The 27,165-nt window shown below is 42.5% G+C and overlaps 1 protein-coding gene and 1 pseudogene across 4 annotated transcripts in view; both read left to right on the top strand.

The window, feature by feature from the left end:
• Nucleotides 1-7,932, top strand: part of LOC147374185 (sodium/potassium-transporting ATPase subunit beta-3 pseudogene) — a 57,755-nt pseudogene extending 49,823 nt beyond the window's left edge.
• PDE1C (phosphodiesterase 1C) overlaps nt 1-27,165 on the top strand; it is a 642,269-nt gene that overhangs the window by 63,789 nt on the left and 551,315 nt on the right. For all 4 annotated transcript variants that reach the window (XM_086396463.1, XM_086396468.1, XM_086396464.1 and 1 more), the window contains one exon: nt 20,820-20,894. In XM_086396463.1, the coding sequence (XP_086252589.1) occupies nt 20,820-20,894 (75 nt within the window). The remainder of the gene's footprint in view (nt 1-20,819; nt 20,895-27,165) is intronic.

The raw sequence follows: 27,165 nt of genomic DNA, 5'->3' as shown, positions 1-27,165 counted from the left end.
CCTACTCTAGCTCACTGTTGTCTTCCTATTTGGTTGTTCAGGGTGACTTCAGCATCCTTGTAGGTAGTCCATTCAATATTTAGAAATGGAACTTTTATGGTTATATTTTTAATGTCCTTTATACAAATGTCCCACACTTTAGTTAATATCCTGGTATTCAGGTAAAGTAAGTTCATTTTCTAATCACAAATGTGGTCAAAATGTTAGTGGAATTATGTTAAAAAAATATAGGTCAGGAAAAAACAATTAAAGACATAATATATATTTAGTTAGCCCCAAATGAAGGATTTGTATTTAGACGGTTGCAGTTGAAGTTATTTTTCTCTTAGTAATTATTTATTGTCACTGGAGGTAGTTTAGTTTTACTGAAATAAATCTGATTAAATTACGAAATTAGAATAAATTTACTTTTATGGTTTTTATTCTGGGCCTTCTTTTCATTGGATCATTAACTGGTTCAGTTTATTTTTAGTGTTAGTGTGTGTACCTGAAATGGTGTCGGTTCTATGACTTCAAATTTAAGGTTCCAATGCTCTTCTTCTCTGTATGTGTCTGCTTTTCTTTCTGAAATGACAGGGTTGGCATATTTTTAAACATTTTCTGAAAATGTCTATAAAGCAAGTTCAAAAGACCTGAACTTTTGTTCTCACTCAACTGTGGAAAAAAATAGAGACTATTAATGTATTTACTTTTAAATGAGTAGAATTGCAAGATAAACTATCTGCTAGGTTACTGCAGCTGTCTAACATTTGTTAAGGGCTTAATACATAGCAGGCACTTTCCTGTAAATTGTTTTCTTTAATTCTTGCTCCAGTCTCACAATTTATGTAGAATTTCCGCCATTTTATATGAGCCAAAACAGAGTCTAAGAGGTTGAATCACTTGGCCAGGGGCACATAGATAAATTGTGGGCCCCAGAGAATGTGTTTTTTTTTCATTTCATAGCACAGTTTTTTGATGACCAGGCCAGCTTCTCAAATCATTTTTGGATTTCTTTAATGAGCAGTCAGTGGCAGGGAGCATGCACACATAGAGCAGGTGTGATGATAAAATAGTCAGACTCATTTTGTGGGTGGTTATGGGAATCATTCTCATTGTTTTATAGTCACAAGCTACATTGTGTACAGTATATATCCTTGTGGGTAGATGGGTGTGTACATGTATATGTGTACAAAAGCCTGCCTTGGAAAGGATGCAACAATGCCTTTGTAAACTTCCAAAATACAACCAAATCATATAGACAAAACCTAAGTTGGCAGCCAAATGCTGTGATAACAGTACCTCAAGGCTCAGAAAATAAACATTTTAAAGGGGTTTTACAATCTATTAATAGTATTTTTCACGCTCATTCTTTTAAGTTGGTGCTTGGCACTGATCGGCTATGACCTTGGTTATCCTCGACTATGCTTTTGGTTATTTATTGTAGCTGTATTGCCCCGGCCTGCCATAGGCAAACACTCTCCCAAAAGATGTTTTTAGAGTATATGTTATTGATGTATAGCATAAATAAGTTTCAATGTAGACAAACCACAAGGCACAGGTTAATGGTTTTAATGAAATGGACTCGCCCATGTAGCAGACACCCAGATTAAGAAAAAGAACATTACCAGCATCAGAGAAACATCCTCATATCTGGTCTTAACCACATCACCCCCTCTCCAAAGGCTTCTACTCTCCTGGCTTTTATCACCAGTTTTGCCAGTTTTTGAACTTCATGTAAGTTGAACCATAGAAAATTTTGCATTTTTTTTCACTTTTCAACGTTTATTTTGTGAGATTCATCCATGCTCTTACATGCAGTGTTGGTTAGCCACTTTGATTTCTACACAGCATTCTTTTATCTGAATATGTTACAACTAGTCCATTCTCTTGTGGATGTACACCTGAATTTCCCCCAGTTTTTGTTATGAATAGTGCCCCTCAAAACATCCTCATATGTATCTTCTGACACAAATACATATATATATCATTGGATGAATGCACAGGAGTGGATTGCTGGGTTGTGAGGTATATATATATTCAGCTTTAGTAGATGCTGTCAAACACTTTTTCCAAAGTAGTTGTGTCAATTTAAATTCCCATTCATAATTTAGAAGAGAGTTTGCTGCTCTGGATCTTTGCCAGCAACTGGTATCATTAGCTTTTTTCATCTTAGCTGTTTGGTGGGTAGGTTCATCATAGTTTTATTCTGTGTTTCTCTAATAACTAATGCAGTTGAGCACCTTTTCACATGTTTATTGGCAACTTGGATATCCTTTTATTGTGAAAGGCCTGTTCACATCTCTTGCCCATTTTCTATTGGGTCGTCTATGTTTTTCTTACTGATTGTAGAACTGTTTTATGTTTATCTCCCAAATGACGTACTGGCTGGAGGTAGTGTAGGAATCCTGGGATCCTGGAAGGGGGAGAACAGAAAGGAGGTTGGGTCACCTGGGTAAAACCTCACTTGCTTCTCCTTTCAGCCCCAACAGCAGAAAGGTATTTTAGGTAGCAAGGCCTCTAGTCCCTGGTGGCTCTGTGTTTCTCCAAGAGATAGCTGGCCCCACTTCTTGCCTATTAGTGTGCATTTTGAAGCCCCATCACCTGGAAATCTTACAGTATTCTAAACATACAGTTTCAGATGCTCTTAGCCAGTCCCAAACTTGGGTGTCATCTCCATTTCCTCACCTTTCCTCCCAGCCCTCACCTCTCCAGTCCCACCAAGTCCTGGCAATTCTGTGTCCAAAATATGCATCCAGGGACTTCCGTGGTGGTCCAGTGATTAGGACTCTACACTGCCACTGCAGGGGCCACCGGTTTAATCCCTGGTCTGGGAACTAAGATCCCACTGCAAGTTGCATTTTGTTTCACTTTTCATTGTTATTTTGTGAGATTCATCCATGTGAATCTCATGTTTATCCACTTTCATTTCTACACAGCATTCTTTTATCTGAATATGTGGCAAAAAAAAAAAAAAAAAAGCATCCAATAGGATCGCTTTACCCTACTTCTACCACCAGCACCTGGTTCAAGGCATAGCACCCTTCCCCAAGGTCCATGAGATGGCTTCCAAATGGCCTCCAACTGGCTCAATGAACTGTTTAAAACACAAGTTGAACCCTCCTTGAAGTTCTTTATTCTCATGTTGTTATTCTTCATACCCCCTCTTCTTGGACTCATGGCACCACCACAGTTGGTAATTACATGTTTCTTTCTGCCTTTGTTCTCATGCCTGTCTTCTCCCCTGACCTGTCAATTCCACGAAGGGATCAGGCCTGCTTCGTGCACTAGTTCAGCTCAACAGTTGGTGCATTTGAACACGAGAGGTTGAATGAATACCCCGTGTCAGATCTGAACCAAGTCCCTGCTGTCCCCGTCAGATGTTCATCCAGCCTCTTCTGAGTATTTCACGTGATGAGGCTCTCACTAAACCTGAGGTCACCTGTCCTGCATTGGAAAGGAAAGCAACATACCTCACTCAGTGTTCAAAGAGGAGGCAAAGTGTGTAAGCCGAAGGAAGGCTGAGGTCCCAGCAAGACGGGAAATAGGAAAATCTTCTCAGGGCACCCGTGTCCTTGCTTAATTGTTTCAGTTGGAAAACTCCCCTTAGTCAGCAGATGCAGCTCCTGACTCTTTGGCCCTCACTTCCCTCCCACCCATAGCATTTCTAGGGAACACAGTGCACTTCTGGGGGCAAAACAAGCTTGTGTGTTTGTGGGGTCTATCCTGTTCCCATATCCAGCCTCTGACCTCTCCCTCTGGAACTGAGGTCAAAGTGGAACATGACATGACCTGGGGCTCCCAAAAGGGCCTCACCCATCTCTCAGTGGCCCAGTCCCTTACCCAAGTGTGGATTATTGAACACACTGTCATCAAAGGTGGTAGCAGGGAGCTAGACGTCCAAATGCATTCCCTGAATGAGACAAGACAGTGGTTTGCAATTCTGGCTGTATTGAGGCCGGGTCCCCAGTGTGGTTAGTCTATTAAGTAGGAATCTCACCCTGTGATGATCTCAATTAATTTGATGTTTTCCCTAGTTCCCTTTAGATAGTCTGTACTCAGCACTGTGGGTTCATGAGCAGTTTTAAATCCAACACAGGGAAAGTCCTCCTTGTATCCCCACGGTTCACAGTCAAGGCAAAGTCTATCAGTATAGCTCAACAAGGCCTTGGAGCCAGAGACAGATGAATTCTAGCTTGATCCAGGCACTTGTCAAGTGGGACCCTGGACATTCACTTACCTGGCTGAGCTTCAGTGTCTTCCTCTGCCATGTGAAGCCACTTCTTGCCTCTAGGGCCATTGTGAAGATTCAGTAAGTTATGGAAAGTGTCCAGCACTGTAGCTAGTTCAGAGTAGGTGTCCTGTATGGGATGATTCGTATTTCAAACAGTTTCCCATCTTATGGGAAAGATGACCAAATATGGCTTGTGAATCTGTTTCATTGTTCTGGGAGGTACTACATTTACTCTTGATTTCAGGGCAGTATTTGCTGAATTGCTATAGTGTGAGGTACTGCAGGCTCATTGGCATTTCTGATGGGGAGACAGAGGTAAGGCGTAGAAACTGATTTGAGCAAGTGAACTGGAAGCAAGTCCAAACTCTGAAGCTTTTAATACTCTATCTTCAATTCATCCCCAATTAATTCCCATCAGTTATGAGTAAGGAGGACTTTAGTTCCCTCTTTTCCTAGCATATATCTGAATAATTAGAATCCCCCAAATACCCTTCTTTTTTTTTTAACTTACATAGTTTATTAATTTCCATACATACAGGCCAATGAGGTACATTGTTTAAAGTTCAGGAATCTATAGACAGATTCTCTTTAATGACATTGTTCTATTTCCAAGGCTATAGAAATGAGTCAGTTATGCTTCTTCCCTCAGCTGAAATTGTTGCATCAAATCTGTTATCAAAGTCAAATGTATTGAATTAATCAATCTTTTCTTTTCTTTTCTATTTTCTCTGCTACCACCCATGTCTAGGTTTTCCCAGATTACTACAATAGACTTGAAAAAAAATGTTTATTATGGAAAAATTCAAACTTCAAACATACTAAAAAATAAAGAGAATATTATATTGAACGCTCATGTACCTGACATAAAACTGCATCAATTGTAAACTTTTTGCCATTCTTCTCCTTCATTTTTTTCTGGACTCATAGAATGTCCGTGTGTATCTCTAATAAATAAGCAATTTGTGTCCCCCACAGCTTTTTCATTATTCTTTCTCTAATATCATTTTTCTCACCAATCCAAAAATTTCCCACCCAAATATCCTACTTTATCCAGTAATTCTGGACATGTGCTCTTGTGAGCCTTTTGAGTAATACTGACAATAAAGGAAAAAAAGAAAGAGTGAAGACTTGAGGGGGAGGGAGGGCCCGCTAATTTTCCCTGGGTAATAGAAGTGTGGATGGTAATTATTTTTCTCACCAGTGTCCCACATTTAGTAAGCCATAATGTATTAGCATTATTATCAGAATATGCTCCCCACCAAACTTTCTAAATTAAAACACCAGGCAAGTTAATTTAAATGCTGCTGTACCTGTGAAGTACCAGTTACCCTATATAAAGTGGTCAAAGCAGAGAGCAGGAGGCTCAGGGCACCTTGGGGTCAGCCATACTGGATTAAAAGCTCATCAGCACTGAGAGGGAACACGAATGTGGTTTCTCTTGAAGAGTACAAAGGGCTTATTCCATCAATGGTAGATGCTCAGTAAATAGTGGCTAAGGTGATGAAGGAAGCTGGAATCAAGATTGCCGGGAGAAATACAATAACCTCAGATATGCAGATGTCACCACCCTTATGGCAGAAAGTGAAGAGGAACTAAAAAGCCTCTTGATGAAAGTGAAAGAGGAGAGTGAAAAAGTTGGCTTAAAGCTCAACATTCAGAAAACGAAGATCATGGCATCTGGTCCCATCACTTCATGGCAAATAGATGGGGAAACTGTGGGAACAGTGGCCGACTTTATTTTTCTGGGTTCCAAAATCACTGCAGATGGTGACTGCAGCCATGAAATTAAAAGACGCTTACTCCTTGGAAGGAAAGTTATGACCAACCTAGACAGCATATTAAAAAGCAGAGACATTACTTTGCCAATAAAGGTCCATCTAGTCAAGGCTATGGTTTTTCCAGTGGTCATGTATGGATGCTAGAGTTGCACTATAAAGAAAGCTGAGCACCAAAGAATTGATGCTTTTGAACTGTGATTTTGGAGAAGACTCTTGAGAGTCCCTTGGACTGCGAGGAGATCCAACCAGTCCATCCTAAAGGAGATCAGTCCTGGGTGTTCATTGGAAGGTCTGATGTTGAAGCTGAAACTCCAATACTTTGGCCACCTCATGAGAAGAGTTGACTCATTGGAAAAGACCCTGATGCTGGGAAATATGGAGGGCAGGAGGAGAAGGGGACGACAGAGGATGAGATGGTTGGATGGCATCACCGACTCGATGGACATGGGTTTGGGTGAATTCCGGGAGTTGGTGATGGACAGGGAGGCCTGGCGTGCTGCGGTTCATGGGGTTGCAAAGAGTCGGACACGACTGATCGACTGAACTGAACTGAACTGAAATGAAGGTGATGAATGAATGATTCTTCTCTTTCAATCACCTGGCAACATTTGCTTTTTATATTTTCCTCAGTGACAAATGCCTGCTTAGCTTAGATCCCTCCAGACAGGGACACTATTTTTCAAACCAACCAGTTGATAAACATTTACTGAGTTCTTATTATATGCCAGGCACTTGGTATGCAGTTGTGACCAAAGACAGTCATGTCCTTGCTGCCGTGGACCTCATAAGCTGGTGGAGAAGACAAGATGTAGTCAAATTAAATAAAGAAAGAAGATGGGAGACGTCAGGCTCCCACCATCGGAGCGGCGGCCCGGCGCGCCGCAGCGCCGACAGCTTGAGCTCTCATTGCAGCGAGTGTTCCGTTCCCGTCGCCGGGCGGCGCCGCTCGAGCCGCAACGCGCCTCCACGCTCCTCGCCGCTTCCAACCCCGCGGCCGCCGCTCCCCTAGCAGTCGGCACACACACCATGAGGACGTCAACCAGAGCCTGGCCGAGTGGAAGCTCTTTATCTACAACCGGACCACCGGAGAGTTCCTGGGGTGCACCGCCAAGAGCTGAGGTTTGATCTTGCTCTTCTGCCTAGTCTTTTATGGGTTCCTGGCTGCACTCTTTTCATTCACAATGTGGGCCATGCTTCAGACTCTGAACAATGAGGTTCCAAAATATTGTGACCAGGTTCCTAGTCCAAGACTGAAATGGTTTTTCCAAAACCATTGTCGGTGTTGGACTTTTCATTCAGCCTGTCTGATTCAGAATCCTATCAAGGGTACATTGATGACCTTAAGAAATTTCTAAAGCCATATGGCTTAGAAGAACAGAAGAATCTCACAGATTGTACCAGCGGAAATTTTTGAGCAGAAGGGTCTAGAATACACTGCGTGTCAGTTTCCTCTTGCCTTACTTGAAGCATGCAGTGGTGTGGATGATCCCACGTATGGCTACCAAGCAAGAAACCCTTGTATTCTTGTGAAAACGAACAGAAAAATTGGATTAAAGCCTCAAGGAGAACCAAGGATAGACTGTATTGGAAAGAGTGAAAGCACTGGAGTTCTATCCACTTATTCTCCCAAAGGAATGATAGATTTAAAATATTTTCCATATTATGGAAAAAAAACTGTATGGGAGCTACCTGCAGCCACTAGTTGCCGTCCAGCTCAGCTTTGGTAGTGATGGTGACGTAGAAGAAGTAATGGTTGAGTGCAAGATTGATGGATAACCCAACCTAAAAACCCAGAATGACCGTGACAAGTTTTTAGGACGAGTTGCATTCAAGATCACCACACATGCATAGTAGGAGTTAGGATGTCTCCACAGAGTAAACGTTGTGTTGTCTGTCTTCATTTTGTATCAGCAGGACTTGCCATTCCAGAATTATGAGACCACCTTGGAGAAACATGGAGTGGTACATGACACTGGGATAACATAATGTACTTCCAGATAATAGTGGTCCATGTCTTTCTAAGTAACTGCCTGTTGCCTCTGCTGCCTTTTGAACCATGTACAGACACCAGATAGGGACTGTGAACACCTGATTCTGAACATGTAGGTTGGGGGTCTTGTCCAGTTTTTATGTGGTTTAATTGCCAAGTGTCTAAAGCTTGAACGTGCTGTGCTATGTAAATATTTTATAGATTTAACACTGGTTAACTGTCATATTTTGATGCCAGCAAAGTTTTAGGGGATAAAATGGTACCTGATCGATATCAAATGACTTCATAGCTGCAAGAAATTTAGTGTGTGGAAAAGTTCTGTATGTGAGGAGGAATAAAGGAAAATAAAAGTGTTCAGTTCAGTCACTCAGTTGTGTCCAACTCTTTGCAACCCCATGAACCGCAGCACGCTGGGCCTGCCTGTTCATCACCAACTCCCAGAGTTCACCCAAATCCATGTCCATCGAGTTGGTGATTACATCCAACCATCTCATCCTCTGTCATCCCCTTCTCCTCCTGCCCTCCATATTTCCTAGCATCAGGGTCTTCTCCAATGAGTCAACTCTTCTCATGAGGGCCAAAGTATTGGAGTTTCAGCTTCAACATCAGACCTTCCAATGAACACCCAGGACTGATCTCCTTTAGGATGGACTGGTTGGATCTCCTTGCAGTCCAAGGGACTCTCAAGAATCTTCTCCAACACCACAGTTCAAAAGCATCAATTCTTCGGTGCTCAGCTTTCTTTATAGTGCAACTCTAGCATCCATACATGACCACTGGAAAAACCATAGCCTTGACTAGACGGACCTTTGTTGGCAAAGTAATGTTGCTGCTTTTTAATATGCTGTCTCAGATCAGATCAGATCAGTCGCTCAGTCATGTCCGACTCTTTGCGACCCCATGAATCGCAGCACGCCAGGCCTCCCTGTCCATCACCAACTTCCGGAGTTCACTCAGACTCACATCCATTGAGTCAGTGATGCCATCCAGCCATCTCATCCTCTGTCGTCCCCTTCTCCTCTTGCCCCCAATCCCTCCCAGCATCAGAGTCTTTTCCAATGAGTCAACTCTTCGCATGAGGTGGCCAAAGTATTGGAGTTTCAGCTTTAGCATCATTCCTTCCAAAGAACACCCAGGGCTGATCTCCTTCAGAATGGACTGGTTGGATCTCCTTGCAGTCCAAGGGACTCTCAAGAGTCTTCTCCAACACCACAGTTCAAAAGCATCAATTCTTCGGCGCTCAGCCTTCTTCACAGTCCAACTCTCACATCCATACATGACCACAGGAAAAACCATAGCCTTGACTAGACGAACCTTTGTTTGCAAAGTAATGTCTCTGCTTTTGAATATTCTATCTAGGTTGGTCATAACTTTCCTTCCAAGGAGTAAGCGTCTTTTAATTTCATGACTGCAGTCACCATCTGTGGTGATTTTGGAGCCCAGAAAAATAAAGTCTGACACTGTTTCCACTGTTTCCCCATCTATTTCCCATGAAGTGATGGGACCAGATGCCATGATCTTCATTTTCTGAATGTTGAGCTTTAAGCCAACTTTTTTCATTCTCCACTGTATGCTGTCTAGGTTGGTCATAACTTTCCTTCCAAGGAGTAAGCGTCTTTTAATTTCATGGCTGCAATCACCATCTAGGTTAAAAAAAAAAAAAAAAAAGATGGACAGATGTGTAGGTGCTGCAGAGGAAATAAACTCTTGATTGGGAAGTCAGGCAAGAGTTCCCACCTGAGGAGGGGACATGTGAGTTGAGACCTGAAAGGTTAAAGCAGGAAGGTGGGTTGTGATGGAGAGTGGGGTTGTGTTTTAGGCAGAGAGAACAGCGTACAAAGAGATCCTCAAGTGGCAGACAGCTTGGCTTCTTCAAGGCGGTGAGGAGGCTGGTGTGCCTGGAGCACTGTGAAAGATGGAAGACGGGGGTGTGGTTGGCGTGAGATGAAGTTGGACAGGCGGGTAGAAGCCAGATCATGCAGGGACCTGGAGGCTGTGGTTATGCATTTGGGTTTATTCTGAGTACAGTAGGAGCCTGCCCTTGCTTCCTCCAAACTTACTTCACCTGCAGTTTTTTTTTTTTTCACCTCTGTTTTTGGCAATTCTATCTTTCCAGTTGCTTAGGCCAAAAATTTTGGAGTTATCCTTAACTCTTCCCCCACCCCGCCTTACACTACATCTTCCTTGACAACAAATTCAGCTGCCTGTTCCTTTAAGTTATAATAGACTCTCACCACTTCTCATCACTTCCACTCCTTCCTGATCTAAGCCACCATCATCTCTTATCTGAATTACTGGATTCACTTCCCAGCATCTTGGGCTAAAGATGCTGTCAGATTATCTCCCTCCTGTAGTCAAAACCTTGTAATGTTTCACCATCTCAGAGTGAAAGCAAATCTTACCATTGCACAATCTGGCCCCTCCCTTGTTATTTCCTAGATCGTGGGTACAAAATCAGAGGGGGAATCAGAGGCTATAACCATTTATTCACTCAGTTAGTCCTTCAACAAATAGTTATTGAGTATCTGTGATATGTCAGGCACTCCTCTAGGTGCTTGGAACACACTGGGGACAGATAAAAAGCCTCTGCTTCATGGAACTTACACAGTAAAGAAGTAAATTACATAACTTGTTAGAAGGAAATAAGTGTTAGGGGAAAAATAGTTAGGTTAAGGAAAAACCCAGAATCTTGGGTGGGGAGAGATTGTAATTTTATATAGGGTAGCCTTGCCGAGAATGGAAACAGTGACAGACTTTATTTTTTGGGGTTCCAAAATCACTGCAGATGGTGATTGCAGCCATGAAATTAAAAGATGCTTGCTCCTTGGAAGAAGAGTTATGACCAACCTAGACAGCATATTAAAAAGTAGAGACATTACTTTGCCAACAAAGGTCCATCTAGTCAAAGCTATGGTTTTTCCAGTAATCATGTATGCATGTGAGAGTTAGACTATAAAGAAAGCTGAGCACTGAAGAATTTATGTTTTTTTTGTGTGTGTGTGTTCATTCTATAACAAGCCTTTATTTTTTATTTTTTTAATATAAATTTATTTATTTTAATTGGAGGCTAATTACCTTACAATTATTGTACTGGTTTTGCCATACAACAACATGAATCTGCTACGGGTGTACATGTGTTCCCCATCCTGAATCCCCCTCCCACCATTCTCCCCATACCATCCTTCTGGGTCATCCCAGTGCACCAGCCCCAAGCATCCTGTATCATGCATTGAACCTGGACTGGCGATTGGTTTCATATATGATATTATACATGTTTCAATACCATTCTCTCAAATCATCCCACCCTCTCCCTCTCCCACAGAATCCAAGACACTGTTCTGTACATCTGAGTCTCTTTTGCTGTCTCGCATACAGGGTTAGCGTTACCATCTTTCTAAATTCCATATATATGCGTTAGTATACTGTATTGGTATTTTTATTTCTGGCTTACTTCACTCTGTATAATAGGCTCCAGTTTCATCCACCTCATTAGAACTGATTCAAATGTATTCTTTTCAATGGCTGAGTAATACTCCATTGTGTATATGCACCACAGCTTTCTTATCCATTCGTCTGCTGATGGACATCTAGGTTGCTTCCATGTCCTGGCTATTATAGACAGTGCTGTGATGAACATTGGGGTACACGTGTCTCTTTCAATTCTGGTTTCCTTGGTGTGTATGCCCAGCGGTGGGATTGCTGGATCATAAGGCAGTTCTATTTCCAGTTTTTTTTTTTAAGGAATCTCCACACTGTTCTCCATAGTGGCTTTACTAGTTTGCATTCCCACCAACAGTGTAACAGGGTTCCTTTTCTCCACACCCTCTCCAGGATTTATTTCTTGTAGACTTTTGGATAGCAGCCATTCTGACTGGCGTGAAATGGTACCTCATTGTGGTTTTGATTTGCATTTCCCTGGTAATGAGTGATGTTGAGCATCTTTTCATGTGTTTGTTAGCCATCTCTATGTCTTCTTTGGAGAAATGTCTGTTTAGTTCTTTGGCCCAGTTTTTGATTGGGTCATTTATTTTTCTGGAATTGAGCTGCATGAATTGCTTGTATATTTTTGAGATTAATTATTTGTCAGTTGCTTCATTTGCTATTATTTTCTCCCATTCTGAAGGCTGTCTTCTCACCTTGCTTAGAGTTTCCTTTGTTGTGCAGAAGCTTTTAATTTTATAGGTCCCATTTGTTTACTTTTGCTTTTATTTCCAATATTCTGGGAGGTGGGTCATAGAGGATCCTGCAGTGATTTATGTTGGAGAGTGTTTTGCCTATGTTCTCCTCTAGGAGTTTTATAGTTTCTGGTCGTACATTTAGATCTTTAATCCATTTTGAGTTTATTTTTGTGTCTTGCATTCCTATACACTAATAATGAGAAAATAGAAAGAGAAATTAAGGAAACAATTCCATTCACCATTGCAATGAAAAGAATAAAATACTTAGGAATATATCTACCTAAAGAAACTAAAAACCTATATATAGAAAACTATAAAACACTGGTGAAAGAAATCAAAGAGGACACTAATAGATGGAGAAATATACCGTGTTCATGGATTGGAAGAATCAATATAATGAAAATGAGTATACTATCCAAAGCAATCTATAGATTCAATGCAATCCCTATCAAACTACCAATGGTATTTTTCACAGAGCTAGAACAAATAATTTTAAAATTTATATGGAAATTAAAAAAAACTCAAATAGGCAAAGCGTTCTTGAGAAAGAAGAATGGAACTGCAGGAATCAACCTGCCTGACTTCAGGCTCTACTACAAAGCCAGAGTCATCAAGACAGTATGGTACTGGCACAAAGACAGAAATATAGATCAATGGAACAAAATAGAAAGCCCAGAGATCAATCCATACACCTATGGACACCTTATCTTTGACAAAGGAGGCAAGAATATACAATGGAGAAAAGACAATCTCTTTAACAAGTGGTGCTGGGAAAACTGGTCAACCACTTGTAAAAGAATGAAACTAGAACACTTTCTAACACCATACACAAAAGAATTTATGCTTTTGAAGTGTGGTATTGGAGAAGACTCTTGAGAGTCCCTGGGACTGCAAGGAGATCCAACCAGTCCATCCTAAAAGAAATCAGGTCCTGAATATTCATTGGAAAGACTGATGCTGAAGCGGAAACTCCAATACTTTGGCCACCTGATGTGAAGAACTGACTTATTTGAAAAGACCCTGATGCTGGGAAAGATTGAAGGCGGGAGAAGGGGATGACAGAGGATGAGATGGTTGGATGGCATCACTGACTCAACGAACATGAGTTTGAGTAAGCTCCAGGAGTTGGTGATGGACAGGGAAGCCTGGCATGCTGCAGTCCATGGGGTTGCAAAGAGTTGGACATGACTGTGTGACTGAAGTGAACTGACTTGCCGAGAAGGTGATATTAGCACCTTCTAACATAAGTGGAGGGAGTTAGCATTGCAGGTGACAATCGTGGCAGGATCTTGGGGCAGTGGAGCAGTGACCTCTCTTCAGGGTGATGCGGGCTGTGGCTGCCACGTAGTTTATGCTACCCACAGCCAAGGACAGGGAGTGGTGGTCATGGCTAAGCCAAATAACTTGGGTTGGGACAGTGAGTTTGCAGGACTTTCCTGGTGGTGGAGTGGCTAAGACTGTGCTGCCCATGCAGGGGGCTCAGGTTGGATCCCTGGTCAGGGAACTAGATCCCCCATGCCACAACTAAGAGTTTGCATGCTGCAAATAAAGATCCCACATGCTGCAATTGATTGAATATCAGAGATCCTGTGTGCTGTGACTAAGATCCAGTGTGGCAGTAAATAAATAAATATTAAAAACAGAAGTGTGTCAGTTTCTAGGGATATACCATAAAAAACAATGAGCTCTCCATGTGGCCTTGATGACAATATATTTGTCAGATCTCTACTTCCTTTAGAATTGGATTCCCAGAGTGGACTCTGAGTAACAGTTGCCAACAAAAAGATTTCAAAGAGCAAATGTTTGGGAAATGTTGCTTGGAGTTTCACAGGGGACATCAGTATATTAAAGGCTGTGTGGAATTCTGTGCTGAAGAAGCATGTTTAGCTCAACATTTATTTATTTTTATATTTATTTTTGGGAGTATGTGTGCTTATCCGTGTTTGACTCTTTGCGACCTTGTGAACTGTATGTAGCCCACCAGGCTTCTCTGTCCATGGTATATGGACAATGGAATTTTCATTTCCATGGTATATTTCATGGTTGCCGTTTCCTTCTGCAGGAGATCTTCCCAACCCAGGGATCAAACCCATGCCTCATGTCTCCTGTATTGGCAGGCGAATTCTTTACCACTAACGCCACTTGGGGGGATAACTGCTTTACTCTGTTACACTGGTTTCTGCCATATGTCAATATGAATCAGCCACAGGTATATACACATGTCTCCTCCCTCTTGAACCTCCCTCCCACCTTCCACTCCATGCCACCCCTCTAGGTTGTCACAGCACCGGTTTGTAGCTCAACATTTATTAAGCTAATTTAGTTCTGGAATATATATATATATTTTTTGGAAAATAGAACTCCTAGTCAAATTCCACAGAAGTACATATTTGGAAATCCTTATACAGACAGATTGGAACCAACTGATCTGGGAAGATTCATTTGGGTTCTCACTAGTAGCAGAGTGCTTGGGGAAGCTGGAAAACAAAGCTGGTTGCTGGGTGAGCAGAGTCCTCCAACTAGGAAAGTCTGGATAGTTATGAGATTAAAAAAATGGCTGGGGATGCATCTAGGGTCAGATAATCATTAATCAAGCATCGATTCAATGTTTCCTTTCTCATGGCATGCTGAGAGTTGGCAAACTTTTCTGTGAAGGACCAGAGAGTAAGCATTTTAGGTTTTATGGGCCATATGGTAGTGTGAAATACGTTAATGAAGGACATGGCTGTGTTACAATAAAACTTTGTTTATGGATACTGAATTGGCATTTCACATAATTTACATGTATTATATTATTTTTCTTTTGATTTTTTTCTCCCATCCATTTAAAGATGCGAATACCATTCTTGGCTTCTCTACCCTATAAAAGCAGGTGGTGGGCCAGATTTGGCCTATCAATTTGCCAACATCATATGCTATTTGCCTGCAGGGGCTCCCAGCCGAGTGGGAGGCATCTACATGGATAATTACAGTGTGCTGTGGGAAGCCTTGCAGTGGAGGTCAACACGGGGTCCTTCTCTGAGAGCCTCAAGGAGGCACTGGGAGGAACTTGGATGTGTTAGAAGGGGAGCTGGCAGAGAAGGCACTCTGGATTTTGTGCTTTGACTTCAAGACCTGGTTGGATGTTGCCTGAAGGCTGTGCCTACCTGAACTCAGGTGTTTCCTCTTCTGACTGGGCTTAGTGTTCAACTTGAGTCTCTCTTCTGGTGCTACTATTTTCCTCTGGGCTCCTTGCCTTGTTCTGTGGTTTATATCCCTGTCCCCTGGTTTACTGTGGGGGCCTTAATACTTCTGTACCGTCCTGGCTGCTGCAGCCTTCTAGAGATCGAGCAGGTGTTCCCTCCCTCCTAAGTGCCCTCAGCCTCTCTCCCTCAGGGGTGGTATTTCCGTACCCACTGAACTCTTGGCTCCCTCAGCTTCTGGTACTCACACAGTGGGTGTGCTGGTGCCAGCGCAAATCGGCACTTGACATCCAAAGTACCCATCTCATCCCAAATGAGTTCAGTGATGTCTGGTTGGTAGCTTGAAATCTGCTATGGTGAGAGTATTCACCCCATAGAAATTGGCAAAGGAAATCTGCAAATACAGATCAGTGGTCCCCACTGCCCTTTCCACTGTAGCCATTTCTGCCCTGGAGGACTGGTTTACCACTCCTTATGTGCCCAGGCAAAATTATTTTTTAGGATATCACACAACTGTGGGCTTTCCAGGTGGCGCTAGTGGTAAAGAACCTGCCTGTCAGTGCAGGAGATGTAAGAGATGTGGGTTCAATCCCGGCTTGGGAAGATCTCCTGGAGGAGGACATGGCTACCCACTCTAGTATTCTTGCTTGGAGAATGCCATGGACAGAGGAGCCTGGTGGGCTGTAGTCCAGGGGGTCACAAAGAGTCGGACATGACTGAAGCACTTTAGCATGACACACAACTCTACTCAGCCCTGGGAGAAATTTAGATCTAGGTGTAGTGTCAGTTACTAAACTATTAAAAATGCTTGGAATATCACTGCCCTCTGGCCCTTCCTGACACATTCCTCCTACACTTTCCCAGTCTGTATTGGTCCTCCTTCCTTGATATGTTCAATCATATGACACTTCTGTGTCATCTTCTGATTCCATGTGGGTCTTTCAATTCTGAGGCCCTGAAATGTGAACTTGGAGAGGCAGTTGTAGTGATTAATTTCCAGGGCTGTAGAGCCAGGCTGTCTGGGTCTAAATTCTGGTTCCATCACTTACAATCTGAGTCATCCTGAGTAAGTTATTAAGTGAATCAGTTTGCTTCATCTGTAGAATTGGTCATATTTGCAAGGTCTAAATAATTTCAATACACAAAAGCACTTAGGACAATATCTGCTCTTAGTATGCATTCAGTGAATTCAGCTATTATTAGTAATCATTTTGTTTTCGATTCCTATCATTGCCTGGCACATGTATGATACACACTTAATGCATTAAATATATATGCTGCTGCTAAGTCGCTTCAGTCGTATCTGACTCTGTGCGACCCCATAGACGGCAGCCCACTAGGCTCCTCTGTCCCTGGGATTCTCCAGCAAGAACACTGGAGTGGGTTGCCATTTCCTTCTCCAATGCATGAAAGTGAAAAGTGAAAGTGAAGTCGCTCAGTCGTGCCCGACTCTTAGCGACCCCATGGACTGCAGCCTACCAGGCTCCTCTGTCCATGGGATTTTCCAGGCAAGAGTACTGGAGTGGGTTGCCATTGCCTTCTCTGATTAAATATATATATTAAATGCTAATTATATGAGCAAAAGTACACATAGAAGTAGAGAAGGGAGTGATTGGGCTGGAGTAAGGGAATTTAAACAGCTGATGGGGGGTGAAATAGGGCTTGAAGGGTTAGTTGAGTGTTGATAGCTAGGGAAAGTTAATGGTTAATTCACCTGGTACTTCAAAAGTTAGGCCATTTGGTAAATATAGAAACTGAATGTGAAAAATAATTAGCATTAAGCTGATTTCATTTCAATTTAGTAGGAGACCTACTATCAAAATTCCATTTCTCTCTTCCCTGATGTCTGCTGAGGTGTTACTAAGTGGTTTGCTTTAGGAATATAATAGATTTTAATTATTGAACGAAGTACTTGAAGAGAAAGCAGGAAGTCAGGAATGGTCTGTAGCTCTGGGACATTAATTTTATGCGTTCTGGAGAAATTAACATGATGTGGTGACATTTCCATAGCATCCAAAAGTAGTATTATCAATACGATGTCTGAGAGATGGTGACCCTTGATTCTTCCTGTTCTCACATCCATTGTCACTGTCTTTTCTGAATTATTTTTCCTTTCGGAACTCACCTGTGTTGTCTTCTGGCAGATGAACACCAAGCTAATAAAGCACAGTTCTGCCCCGTGATTTTGCTAAAAGAAAAGCAGCTTCCCCAAAGAAGGGAAGGGTATTTATTTGCCTATTTTAGGACTTGCACAGTGATAGAGGTTGACATAATTCTCTTTGAGGTTTTTGTTCTCTTGTTACTGAACAAGTGTTCTTCAACTGATAGGAGTAGATCAGACCAAGAAGATGAGAACTGCTGTAGACGAAGAATCAGGACTGTTTGAAATGTATTCCTTGTCTTCCCCCCATTCCATTTATAGCCTCTAAGCAAGACAGATCTGGTTTGAATGAGGAATCTCACTTTGCAGTGAGTGGTCTAGGACCTGTGGCACACCTTTTATTTTGAGCTTCACTTTCCTCTTCTGTAAATGGGGTTATGGCACCCCTCTGGATGGTGATGTGGGTGTCAGTGATCGAGCTCTGGGGTGACAGTATGAGGCAGAGCCCTGGTGGCTTAGTTGGTGCTTAGGAAATGCTTCTGTACTCAAAGTTTCTTTCTCCCAGAAATTGTTATAGGTATGGTAGGATTCTCCTTAAATATATTTAAATTGGCAAAGATACGTGAAAATAACATTTGGATGAAATATCTACTGTATGTGTTTGTGTGTGTATGACCTAGGAAAGCAGGCACGTACAAGTGTGACAATATTTCTAGAACAGTACTTGCATACTGCCTTCAACACCACCTTTTTCTTCTCTTCCATGAAGAAAGCAAATCCATTAACAAAGAGGACTAGAAAAAAGTAGCAGACTGGTCTGAAAATGCATTGGACAATAAAACCCCATTCTATTCTTACAAAAAATTTGATATTTGTGACATACATAATACTTGAAATTCACAATACACCAGCAATTGTCATTCTCAAAATCTACAATACTTTGGATAGTCTCAATGAAATCCCAAATTTGTGAATTTTACTGAGTGTCACTACAGACGAGGGTCTGTCAATAATCTGCCAATTAGCAGGTTGAAGATTAACTGTTTGGAAGATTATCAGTTATTGAATTGACTTAAAATCACAAGTTGTATGAGTTGTGGACAAGGACACTTTGCTCTGTGTCCAAGGCCATGGCGTTCGGGATGATCTTTTACCGGCTCTGTTCATTTGGATTTTGGAACAATAAGATGTATAATTTATTTATCTATGCTCAGGGGGTATAAAAACTATACAAAACAGAGAAAATACTTTGTAATCATAGTTCAGTTCAGTTCAGTAGCTCAGTTGTGTCCGACTCTTTGTGACACCATGAATCGCAGCACTCCAGGCCTCCCTGTCCATCACCAACTCCCTCAGTTCACTCAGACTCACGTCCATCGAGTCAGTGATGCCATCCAGCCATCTCATCCTCTGTCGTCCCCTTCTCCTCCTGCCCCCAATCCCTCCCAGCATCAGAGTCTTTTCCAATGAGTCAACTCTTCACATGAGGTGGCCAAAGTACTGGACTTTCAGCTTCAGCATCATTCCTTCCAAAGAAATCCCAGGGCTGATCTCCTTCAGAATGCACTGGTTGGATCTCCTTGCAGTCCAAGGAACTCAAAAGAGTCTTCTCCAACACCACAGTTCAAAAGCATCAATTCTTCGGCACTCAGCCTTCTTCACAGTCCGACTCTCACATCCATACATGACCACAGGAAAAACCATAGCCTTGACTAGATGGACCTTTGTTGGCAAAGTAATGTCTCTGCTTTTGAATATGCTATCTAGATTGGTCATAACTTTCCTTCCAAGGAGTAAGCGTCTTTTAATTTCATGGCTGCAGTCACCATCTGCAGTGATTTTGGAGCCCCCAAAAATAAAGTCTGACACTGTTTCCAATGTTTCCCCATCTCTTTGCCATGAAGTGATGGGACGGGATGCCATGATCTTCATTTTCTGAATGTTAAGCTTTAAGCCAACTTTTTCACTCTCCACTTTCACTTTCATCAAGAGGCTTTTTAGTTCCTCTTCACTTTCTGCCATAAGACTGGTGTCATCTACATATCTGAGTTTATTGATATTTCTCCTGGCAATCTTGATTCCAGCTTGTGCTTCTTCCAATCCAGCGTTTCTCATGATGTACTCTGCATATAAGTTTAATAAGCAGGGTTACAATATACAGCCTTGACGTACTCCTTTTCCTATTTGGAACCAGTCTGTTGTTCCATGTCCAGTTCTAACTGTTGCTTCCTGACCTGCATACAGATTTCTCAAGAGGCAGGTCAGGTGGTCTGGTATTCCCATCTCTTTCAGAATTTCCCACAGTTTATTGTGATCCACACAGTCAAAGGCTTTGGCATAGTCAATAAAGCAGAAGTCGATGTTTTTCTGGAACTCTCTTGCTTTTTCCATGGTCCAGAGGATGTTGGCAATTTGATCTCTGGTTCCTCTGCCTTTTCTAAAACCAGCTTGAACATCAGGAAGTTCACGGTTCACGTATTGCTGAAGCCTGGCTTGGAGAATTTTGAGCATTACTTTACTAGCATGTGAGATGAGTGCAATTGTGCAGTAGTTTGAGCATTCTTTGGCATTGCCTTTCTTTGGGATTGGAATGAAAACTGACCTTTTCCAGTCATAAAATACATGCAATTAAACACCATCTTAAGAAAAATTTCTGTAGGACTATTTTCACTTTAGAAGGACTTAACTTTGTGGCCGTCATACCCAGTGGGGTGGCTGTGGGAAGGAGCAAAGTATGCTAGACCCCAGTTGAAGACCTGTGTTCAAATCCTGACTTTGCCTCTTATGAGCTCCATGAGCATATTATTCAACCTCTTGGAGTTCATTTTTCCATTTGAAAAATGGAAGTCATCATAACTACTCACCAAATTGTGGCACATACAAGTAACATTCTATAGTGAAGTTTGTCCTGTGTTTCCATTCCTGCTTCCTCTGGACCAACACTCGCCAGATGCAGGAATATTTGCCTTCTGCAGAACGATTTGTGGGGATCATTGCGAGGGTCTGGAGGAAGCTCCTCTCGTTTTTCCAACCGGTTCCTTTCCAGGGTTGGTTTGCCCATTGCTCAGATGGCTCAGTCCCTTCATGCACTGGCTGGAGAGATGGGAGTCAACAGCACCCAAGGGGGCAGACGATGTCACCTGGAGAGTGAGAAGATAAAAAGGGTCTGTAACAAAGCACCAGTTGCTTAGGGTGCAGAGGAGGGTCCCAGGTCAGCCAGGAGGGAGCTGGGCATGGGAGTGCAGGAAGAGCCAAAGTCAAAAACGGAGGCAGAGGAACTAGTCAGTTGCACTGGACCCCAGAGACATCCCCGAGGATGGGTTCCTCTGCTTACCTTCAGGTGCCTGACCGGGAATGTTTCTTTTCTTTGCAAATAGAGACAGGAGCCATGGAAGAAGAGCACCACAGCCCCAGGGAAACCGTGGAGAAACTTGAAGATGCAGGAGAGCAAGGTAAGCCCCACTTGCTGTGTGCAACTGACTGGGTGCAAAATCCTCCAAATGGCTCTCCTTTCCTCTGCTCTTGCAACAGTTTAAGGGAACACAGAAGTGACCAGTACTATCAGTTTCAGTGAAATGAGGAAAAAAATCGGGACTCAGAGCACTAATGCTTTTTCCAGCCACGGAGAAGTTAGGGTTTGAATCCAGCTCTTCTGAACCTTAGACCCGAGCCGTTTGCACCGAACCAGCCACCAGTCTCTCGGGAGTTTCCCGAGCATTTACCAAAGCATCAATGCAGCATTTCCTGCAGGTATCTTGGCCACCAGAAGGCGATGATATAGGATGCCATGCCGTCTCTCTCAGTGGGAAAGTATCCAGCAAATGTGGTTCATTTTAATGACCTCGTGGCTAGTCCCTTCATGATTTCTAGCCTTTGCTCCTGCTTCTGTGCTTGATGTCCTTCGCCCTGGTCACTTCTGCCAGACAAGTGGGGCGTGCTTTCCTCCTGGTGAGAAGAGACCGGTGGGGTGCAGGGGGAGTGTCACCCCAGAAGGTGCTGGGAGCCCCACCAGCACACAGGCGCCCTCCAGCTGTGCTGGTGCTAAGCACATTGTGTTGGCAGCGCCCAGGTAGGGAGAGCCCGCGTTTTCCAAAGGGAGCTTTCTTGTACTGTGGGTTGTGGCAGTTTGGATTATGTTGGACATAGAAACCCCATGAGACTTTGGAGGGATTTTTATCACACTCAGAAAGACATTCTTTTGGATTTTAAGTATTCCCAAATTAACCCTAGGGGTAAGGTCCTCCAATCTGTTGAATTGTCAGTTCCATTGTCTTCTAGGGCCATTCCCCTCCTTGTTTATGTGAAAATGAAGGCTTTTAAATTTTTTTTGTTTATTTTTAATTGAAGGATAGTTGCTCTACAATATTGTATTCATTTCTGCCAAACATCAACATGAATCAGCTATCAGATCAGATCAGTCGCTCAGTCGTGTCCGACTCTGTGCAACACCGTGAATCGAAGCGTGCCAGGCCTCCCTGTCCATCACCAACTCCAGGAGCTCACTGAGACTCACGTCCATCGAGTCGGTGATGCCATCCAGCCATCTCATCCTCTGCCGTCCGCTTCTCCTCCTGCCCCCAATCCCTCCCAGCATCAGGGTCTACCTATGTCCCCTCCCTCTTGAACCTCCCTCCCCATCCCACCCCTCTAGGTTGTTACAGATCCCTGATTTGAGTTCCCTGAGTCACACAGCAAATCCTATTGGTTATTTATTTTATGTATGGTAATGTATATGTTTCCATGTTACTTTCTAAATACACCCCACCCGCTCCTTCCAGTAGAGCCCAGCACCCACCGTGTCCATAAGTCGGTTCTCTATGTCTGTGTCTCCACTGCCGCCCTGGAAATAGGTTCATCAATACTGTGTTTCCAGATGCCACATATATGCATTAATGTATGGTATTTGGTTTTTCTTTCTGACTTACTTCACTCTGTATAATAGAGTGAAGTGTTCATCCACCTCATTAGAACTGACTCAAATGCGTTCCTTTTTATGGCTGAGTAATATTCCACTGTATATATGTACCACAGCTTCTTTATCCATTCATCTGTCAATGGACATCTAGCTTGCTTCCATATTTTAGCTATTATAAATAGTGCTGCAACGAACATTGGCGTACATGTGTCTTTTTCAATTTTGGTTTCTTCAGGGTATATGCCTAGTAGTGGGATTAAAATTGAGACTTTTAAAGGAACTTTCATCTAAGAGTTTAGAGTCTTTTAAAAAAATTATTGAAGTATTGTTGATTTACAATGTTGCATTAAGAGTTCAGGGTTTTATTTATTTTTTGCATTTTTTTGGGGGGGTTCTTTTTATTTATTTTTTAAAATTAATTTATTTATTTTAATTGGAGCCTAATTACTTTACAATATTGTGGTGTTTTTTGCCATTCACTGACATGAATCAGTCACAGGTTCCCCCCATCCCAAACCCCCCTCCTGCCTACCTCCCCATCCCATCCCTCTAGGTCATCCCAGGCACCGGTTTTGAGTGCCCTGTTTTCATGCATCAGAGTTCAGGGTTTTAAAACAATTTTATCAAGTGTTGTGAAGTGCTGGAAATAACATGGACCGTCAGAAGTTCTGGTGCCAGAACTGTGCTGATTAGTTGTGAGGACAACCTGTTTTCCTCTCTGACTGTTGCTTTTCCTATGACTTCCTACCCTTCACAAGTTACTGGACAAAAAGTCACTGAAATGCATAACGTGTGAAAATAAAGTAATGACCCAACAGCAGAAGCTGATATTTGTTGTGTGGCTACTATGTGCTAAACACAGCTCTAAGCACCTTTCAAGTGTTAAGCCATTTAGTCCTCACAGCTGTCATTGAAGGAAACTGAGGCACAGCCCAAGGGCAGACAGCTAAGAGAAGCACCAGGATTTGACCTTGGCAGGTCAGGTTTGGAACTTGTGCTGTTCACTGTGATGTTTTTAACACGAGCGAAGTAGGATGAAAATGAATATATTTAGGGTGAAAATGACACCAATGTTGTTTTTTTAAAAAAGCCAAAACCTTATCATTTTTGCTCACATGTTTCTATCACTCATCTCAAAAAAGAGACTAGTGGTGATGTTATCTCCTCCAGGAAATTGTGGGCTGGACTAACAGCCCCATGCTGGCCTCCCCCCATGTCCTGAACTTCCCTCTGTCTATGAATCCTGTTCAGTGATCATTTGTTCACTTGTGGGTTGGTGCACCTAGACAGTGAGCCGCCGGAAGGCTGGACGATGAGCCAGAGTCTAGCAAGTAGCTCGTGGAGCTTGAATGTTCGGCCTCTGGGTATTGTTGGCATTTTCTCCCCTTCCTTTCTCCAGGCTACTCCTTCAAGCCAGCTGAATCTCCCGCCCATCTTCCCAAGAGAGTCTCTGTTAAGTGGTTCGCAGGGTCTATCTGGGTTTCAGGGAGGCAGGTCTGCAGTCCTTTAAGGGGCTGCTGACTTTAGATGAGTCATCTTCATGACACTTGGGGCTTTCCCACTTCCCCTTGTGCGGCAAGAAGCTGAAGGTGGTCAGTGAGGGGGTAGGGGACATGGGGGTGAGGAAACTGACCCATTTTGTGGATGGGAACCAGGACCACATAAGACACTTGGGGGATGTGCTTGGGGACAGGCTGGGGAGGCAGCTAAGGCTCCTCTTGCAGGGACAGAAACCTCGGGACCATTCAAGGGCACAGTTCTGTATTCTAGGTGGGAGATGGGAAAGGAAGCCTGCCTGTGGTCTCTAACTAGCACTTGTCTCCTCTCTGCTTATTTATTTCTTTGAATTTAATAAAAAAAGGGAGAGGTTGAAAAAGTAAGAGTAAGTAGAAGGGCCAAAGGGTGGGAGTGTCTGGAAATTTTCACCCTTTGAGATAATGAAGACAGGCAACCTGGTGAGGGTGTTGGAGACTTGGGGAGAATTCAGATTGGTCCCCATTTAGACGTGTCCACCTTGCTGCAGCTGGCCTCAGTTTCTTAATGTGTGAAACGGGCACAGTCGTGAGGGCTGAGATTCTTTCTGTAGGTGGAAAAGTCTGTCCCAGTGGTTGAACCTCGAGGAACAGGAGTTGAAAATGAGGATCTATTGACTCTTCTTTCAATTTAATTACTGAATTAACACCTTGTTTTTACCCTTTTCCAGTTCTTATTATTTCCAAAATGTGGTCCTGATTTCCAGCATACTTCAGCAGTTCAATTTTCTTTGTGAGTTGCTTCAGTTGTCACACATTTTTGAGTCAATCCCATAACCGTTTGCTGAATGCAGGCTGCGTGTCGATGACAATGCTTCACGGTTTGTAGGGATATCTTCAAAATCACAGGGAGAATAATTAAGTCAAGAGGCAACTCATTTGGAAAGTGGAAACCCAATAGCTTCCATTCTCTCAAATGCCCTTTGTTGGCGTGAGAGGCATTTTGTTAAAAATTCAGTTGCCAAATGTGAAAGGGAATTTATCACAATGAAAAAAATACCTTTTGGTAACTTAAATACCTGACAAAAGCATCTCAGTATTAAATCGTTAATTCGTTAGTACTCCCACCTGCTGCCAACTATAACTGCTTTCTTTTATCATGATAATACAGACTGTCTGATTCTCTGGCAGAGTTTTTGGGCAGCAGTGAAATCAACATCTGGCAAAATCTGCTTGTAACTCTGAGATTTCAGTCTTCTTGTCAGTGTAGAGACTTCGTGCTTTCCCCACCCATGGAGGTTTTCATAATTCAAGATCATAGTTTAGAATTGCCACCACCCAAGTCTGCAGTCTGTTTCTTTTGGTGCCATCTTGCCTTGCATGGCAAACACGCATAATAGTTTTTTAAAGTATCAGTAAATAATGTGTCACATTACTGATGCTGTGGTAGCAGGACTTTTCTTTTAGGTCCTGTTATGTTGGAAGAATGGAATCTCCTTTGAGAAGAGGAGCCCAGGAATTTTTAGACTATGAGTATGAAGTTTTCTTTACCAATTGGTGGTTAAAAATGCACCATTTATCCTGATTCATGGAGGCTGGTTCGAGCACATCCTTGATTTAGAAGCCTGATGTGTTAATTTCCATATGTCTTCTGTCAGAACCAGAATATTCAAGTGCTCATTCAACAAGTATTTATTAACTGCCTACTCAGCACCAGGATTGCTCTAGGTATTTGGAATATATCAGTGAATAAAACAGGCATAGCCCTCATGAAGCTTACAGTCTACAGATGGGTTATTGATATGGCTCATGATAATTTAATATATTTTTTAAATCATAAAAATGATTAAACATGAAAAATACAGGAATAATTTTGAAACCCATGTTTATATTAACAACTGACTTTTTATTTGTTTTATTCCTTTTTATTTTTTTATGTAATAATGTTTTTGGCTGCACCACACAGCCTGTAGGATCCTAGCTTCCTGACCAGGGATTGAACCCAGGCCACCTCAGTGAAATTGCCAAGTCCTAACCATTCAACTTCCAGGGAATTCTTAATAATTGACTTTTAAAATGCTTTTCTTTTTCTCCCTCAAATTATGGGCAGAGTAAAAAATTTGGAGGACACATTAAAGAAGAAACTAAATTCCACCAAGGTTCCTGGGTAGGAGGATAAGCCTGAACTTGCTGCTTCTGGAAAACCAAGTAACCTGTAACTCCAGCATTACACTATAGACATTATTACAACTTTGGTGTGTTTCCTCTCTGTCTTTCTGAAGTGCATTTTTTACATGGTTGTGACCACATTGTATCTTAGATAGTTTGCTCTTTTTCCCTAAATATAGTTTATCTTTACTCTTACTAACTGTGTTTTTCTGTGACATTTTCTCCAAAACATCAGCATCCTTATCATTATCATCATCAGCAGAGGCCACATCCAGGACACAAAGTGTGTGTGTGGTGTGTGTGTGTGTGTGTGTGTGTGTGGCTAGCTGTGTATATCTGTGTGGGTGTGTGTTTGCTGGTGATAAGGGATGTATTTGCTGTCCTGTTGAAAGTGAATCACTAAGCTGGAACAAAGTCCTGGATGAATTTAGCAGTGAACAACAGATGGGGGAGAATCTCTCTATTAAAAGTCATTCCAACAAATAGTTGGATCCAGTCTGGTGTCAGAAATCTCCGTTGGAGCTGCCTGTCTGTTCTCTTTGGTTCCAGGGTTCTTGGTGCTCTTGATGATTCTGTTGCCAGGGTTGCCTCTGAGAGGAGCTACCTTCTCCGGGGATTTCAGAATCACAGTAGGAAAGATCTTGTAACTGAATCTAACGCCATAATTCCATTCTGTGTCATTGGAGGGCTGGAAAGTAGATGTGTGGGTAGAATGCTTAGGCTGGAGCCTGGCACGCGGTGGCCGTTAGATCCCAAAGGCCACTCTGTTAGACCCCGAAGAAACCACGTTCCCTTCCCCACACGCAGGTGCGGGCGCTACCGACTCTGCCCTCAACAGCTATCCATCTGGGACCTACAGCTGTGCAAGCTGTAACCTTGGCTGCTCTGTATTTATAATAACCCCTACTCCTCAGAGCCTCCTCGAGCGCCTTTGATGTGCAAATTTTGCTGGCCTACTGAAGATTACTCACCAAATTTCTTTGTTATGCCCCCGCCTCATAACCAATAACTGATGTTATTGTACTTCTAGATACTTATGTTTTCTAGTTACAGAAAGGAAAAAGTCATATGTCATAAGATGGTGCAATTTTCAACTAGTACATGAATTATCCTTTTGGCTGCTTTCTAACGCCAGAGCTATAACGTGCTATTTTTTTTTTAACTTTT

This window comes from Bos grunniens, chromosome 4 (assembly GCF_055505025.1).
Source record: "Bos grunniens cultivar Pamir isolate PY7600 chromosome 4, Bosgru_T2T1.0, whole genome shotgun sequence".
Taxonomy (NCBI): Eukaryota; Metazoa; Chordata; class Mammalia; order Artiodactyla; family Bovidae; genus Bos; species Bos grunniens.
Note: the sequence above shows the minus strand (reverse complement) of the source record. Positions and strands in the feature narration are given on the sequence as shown.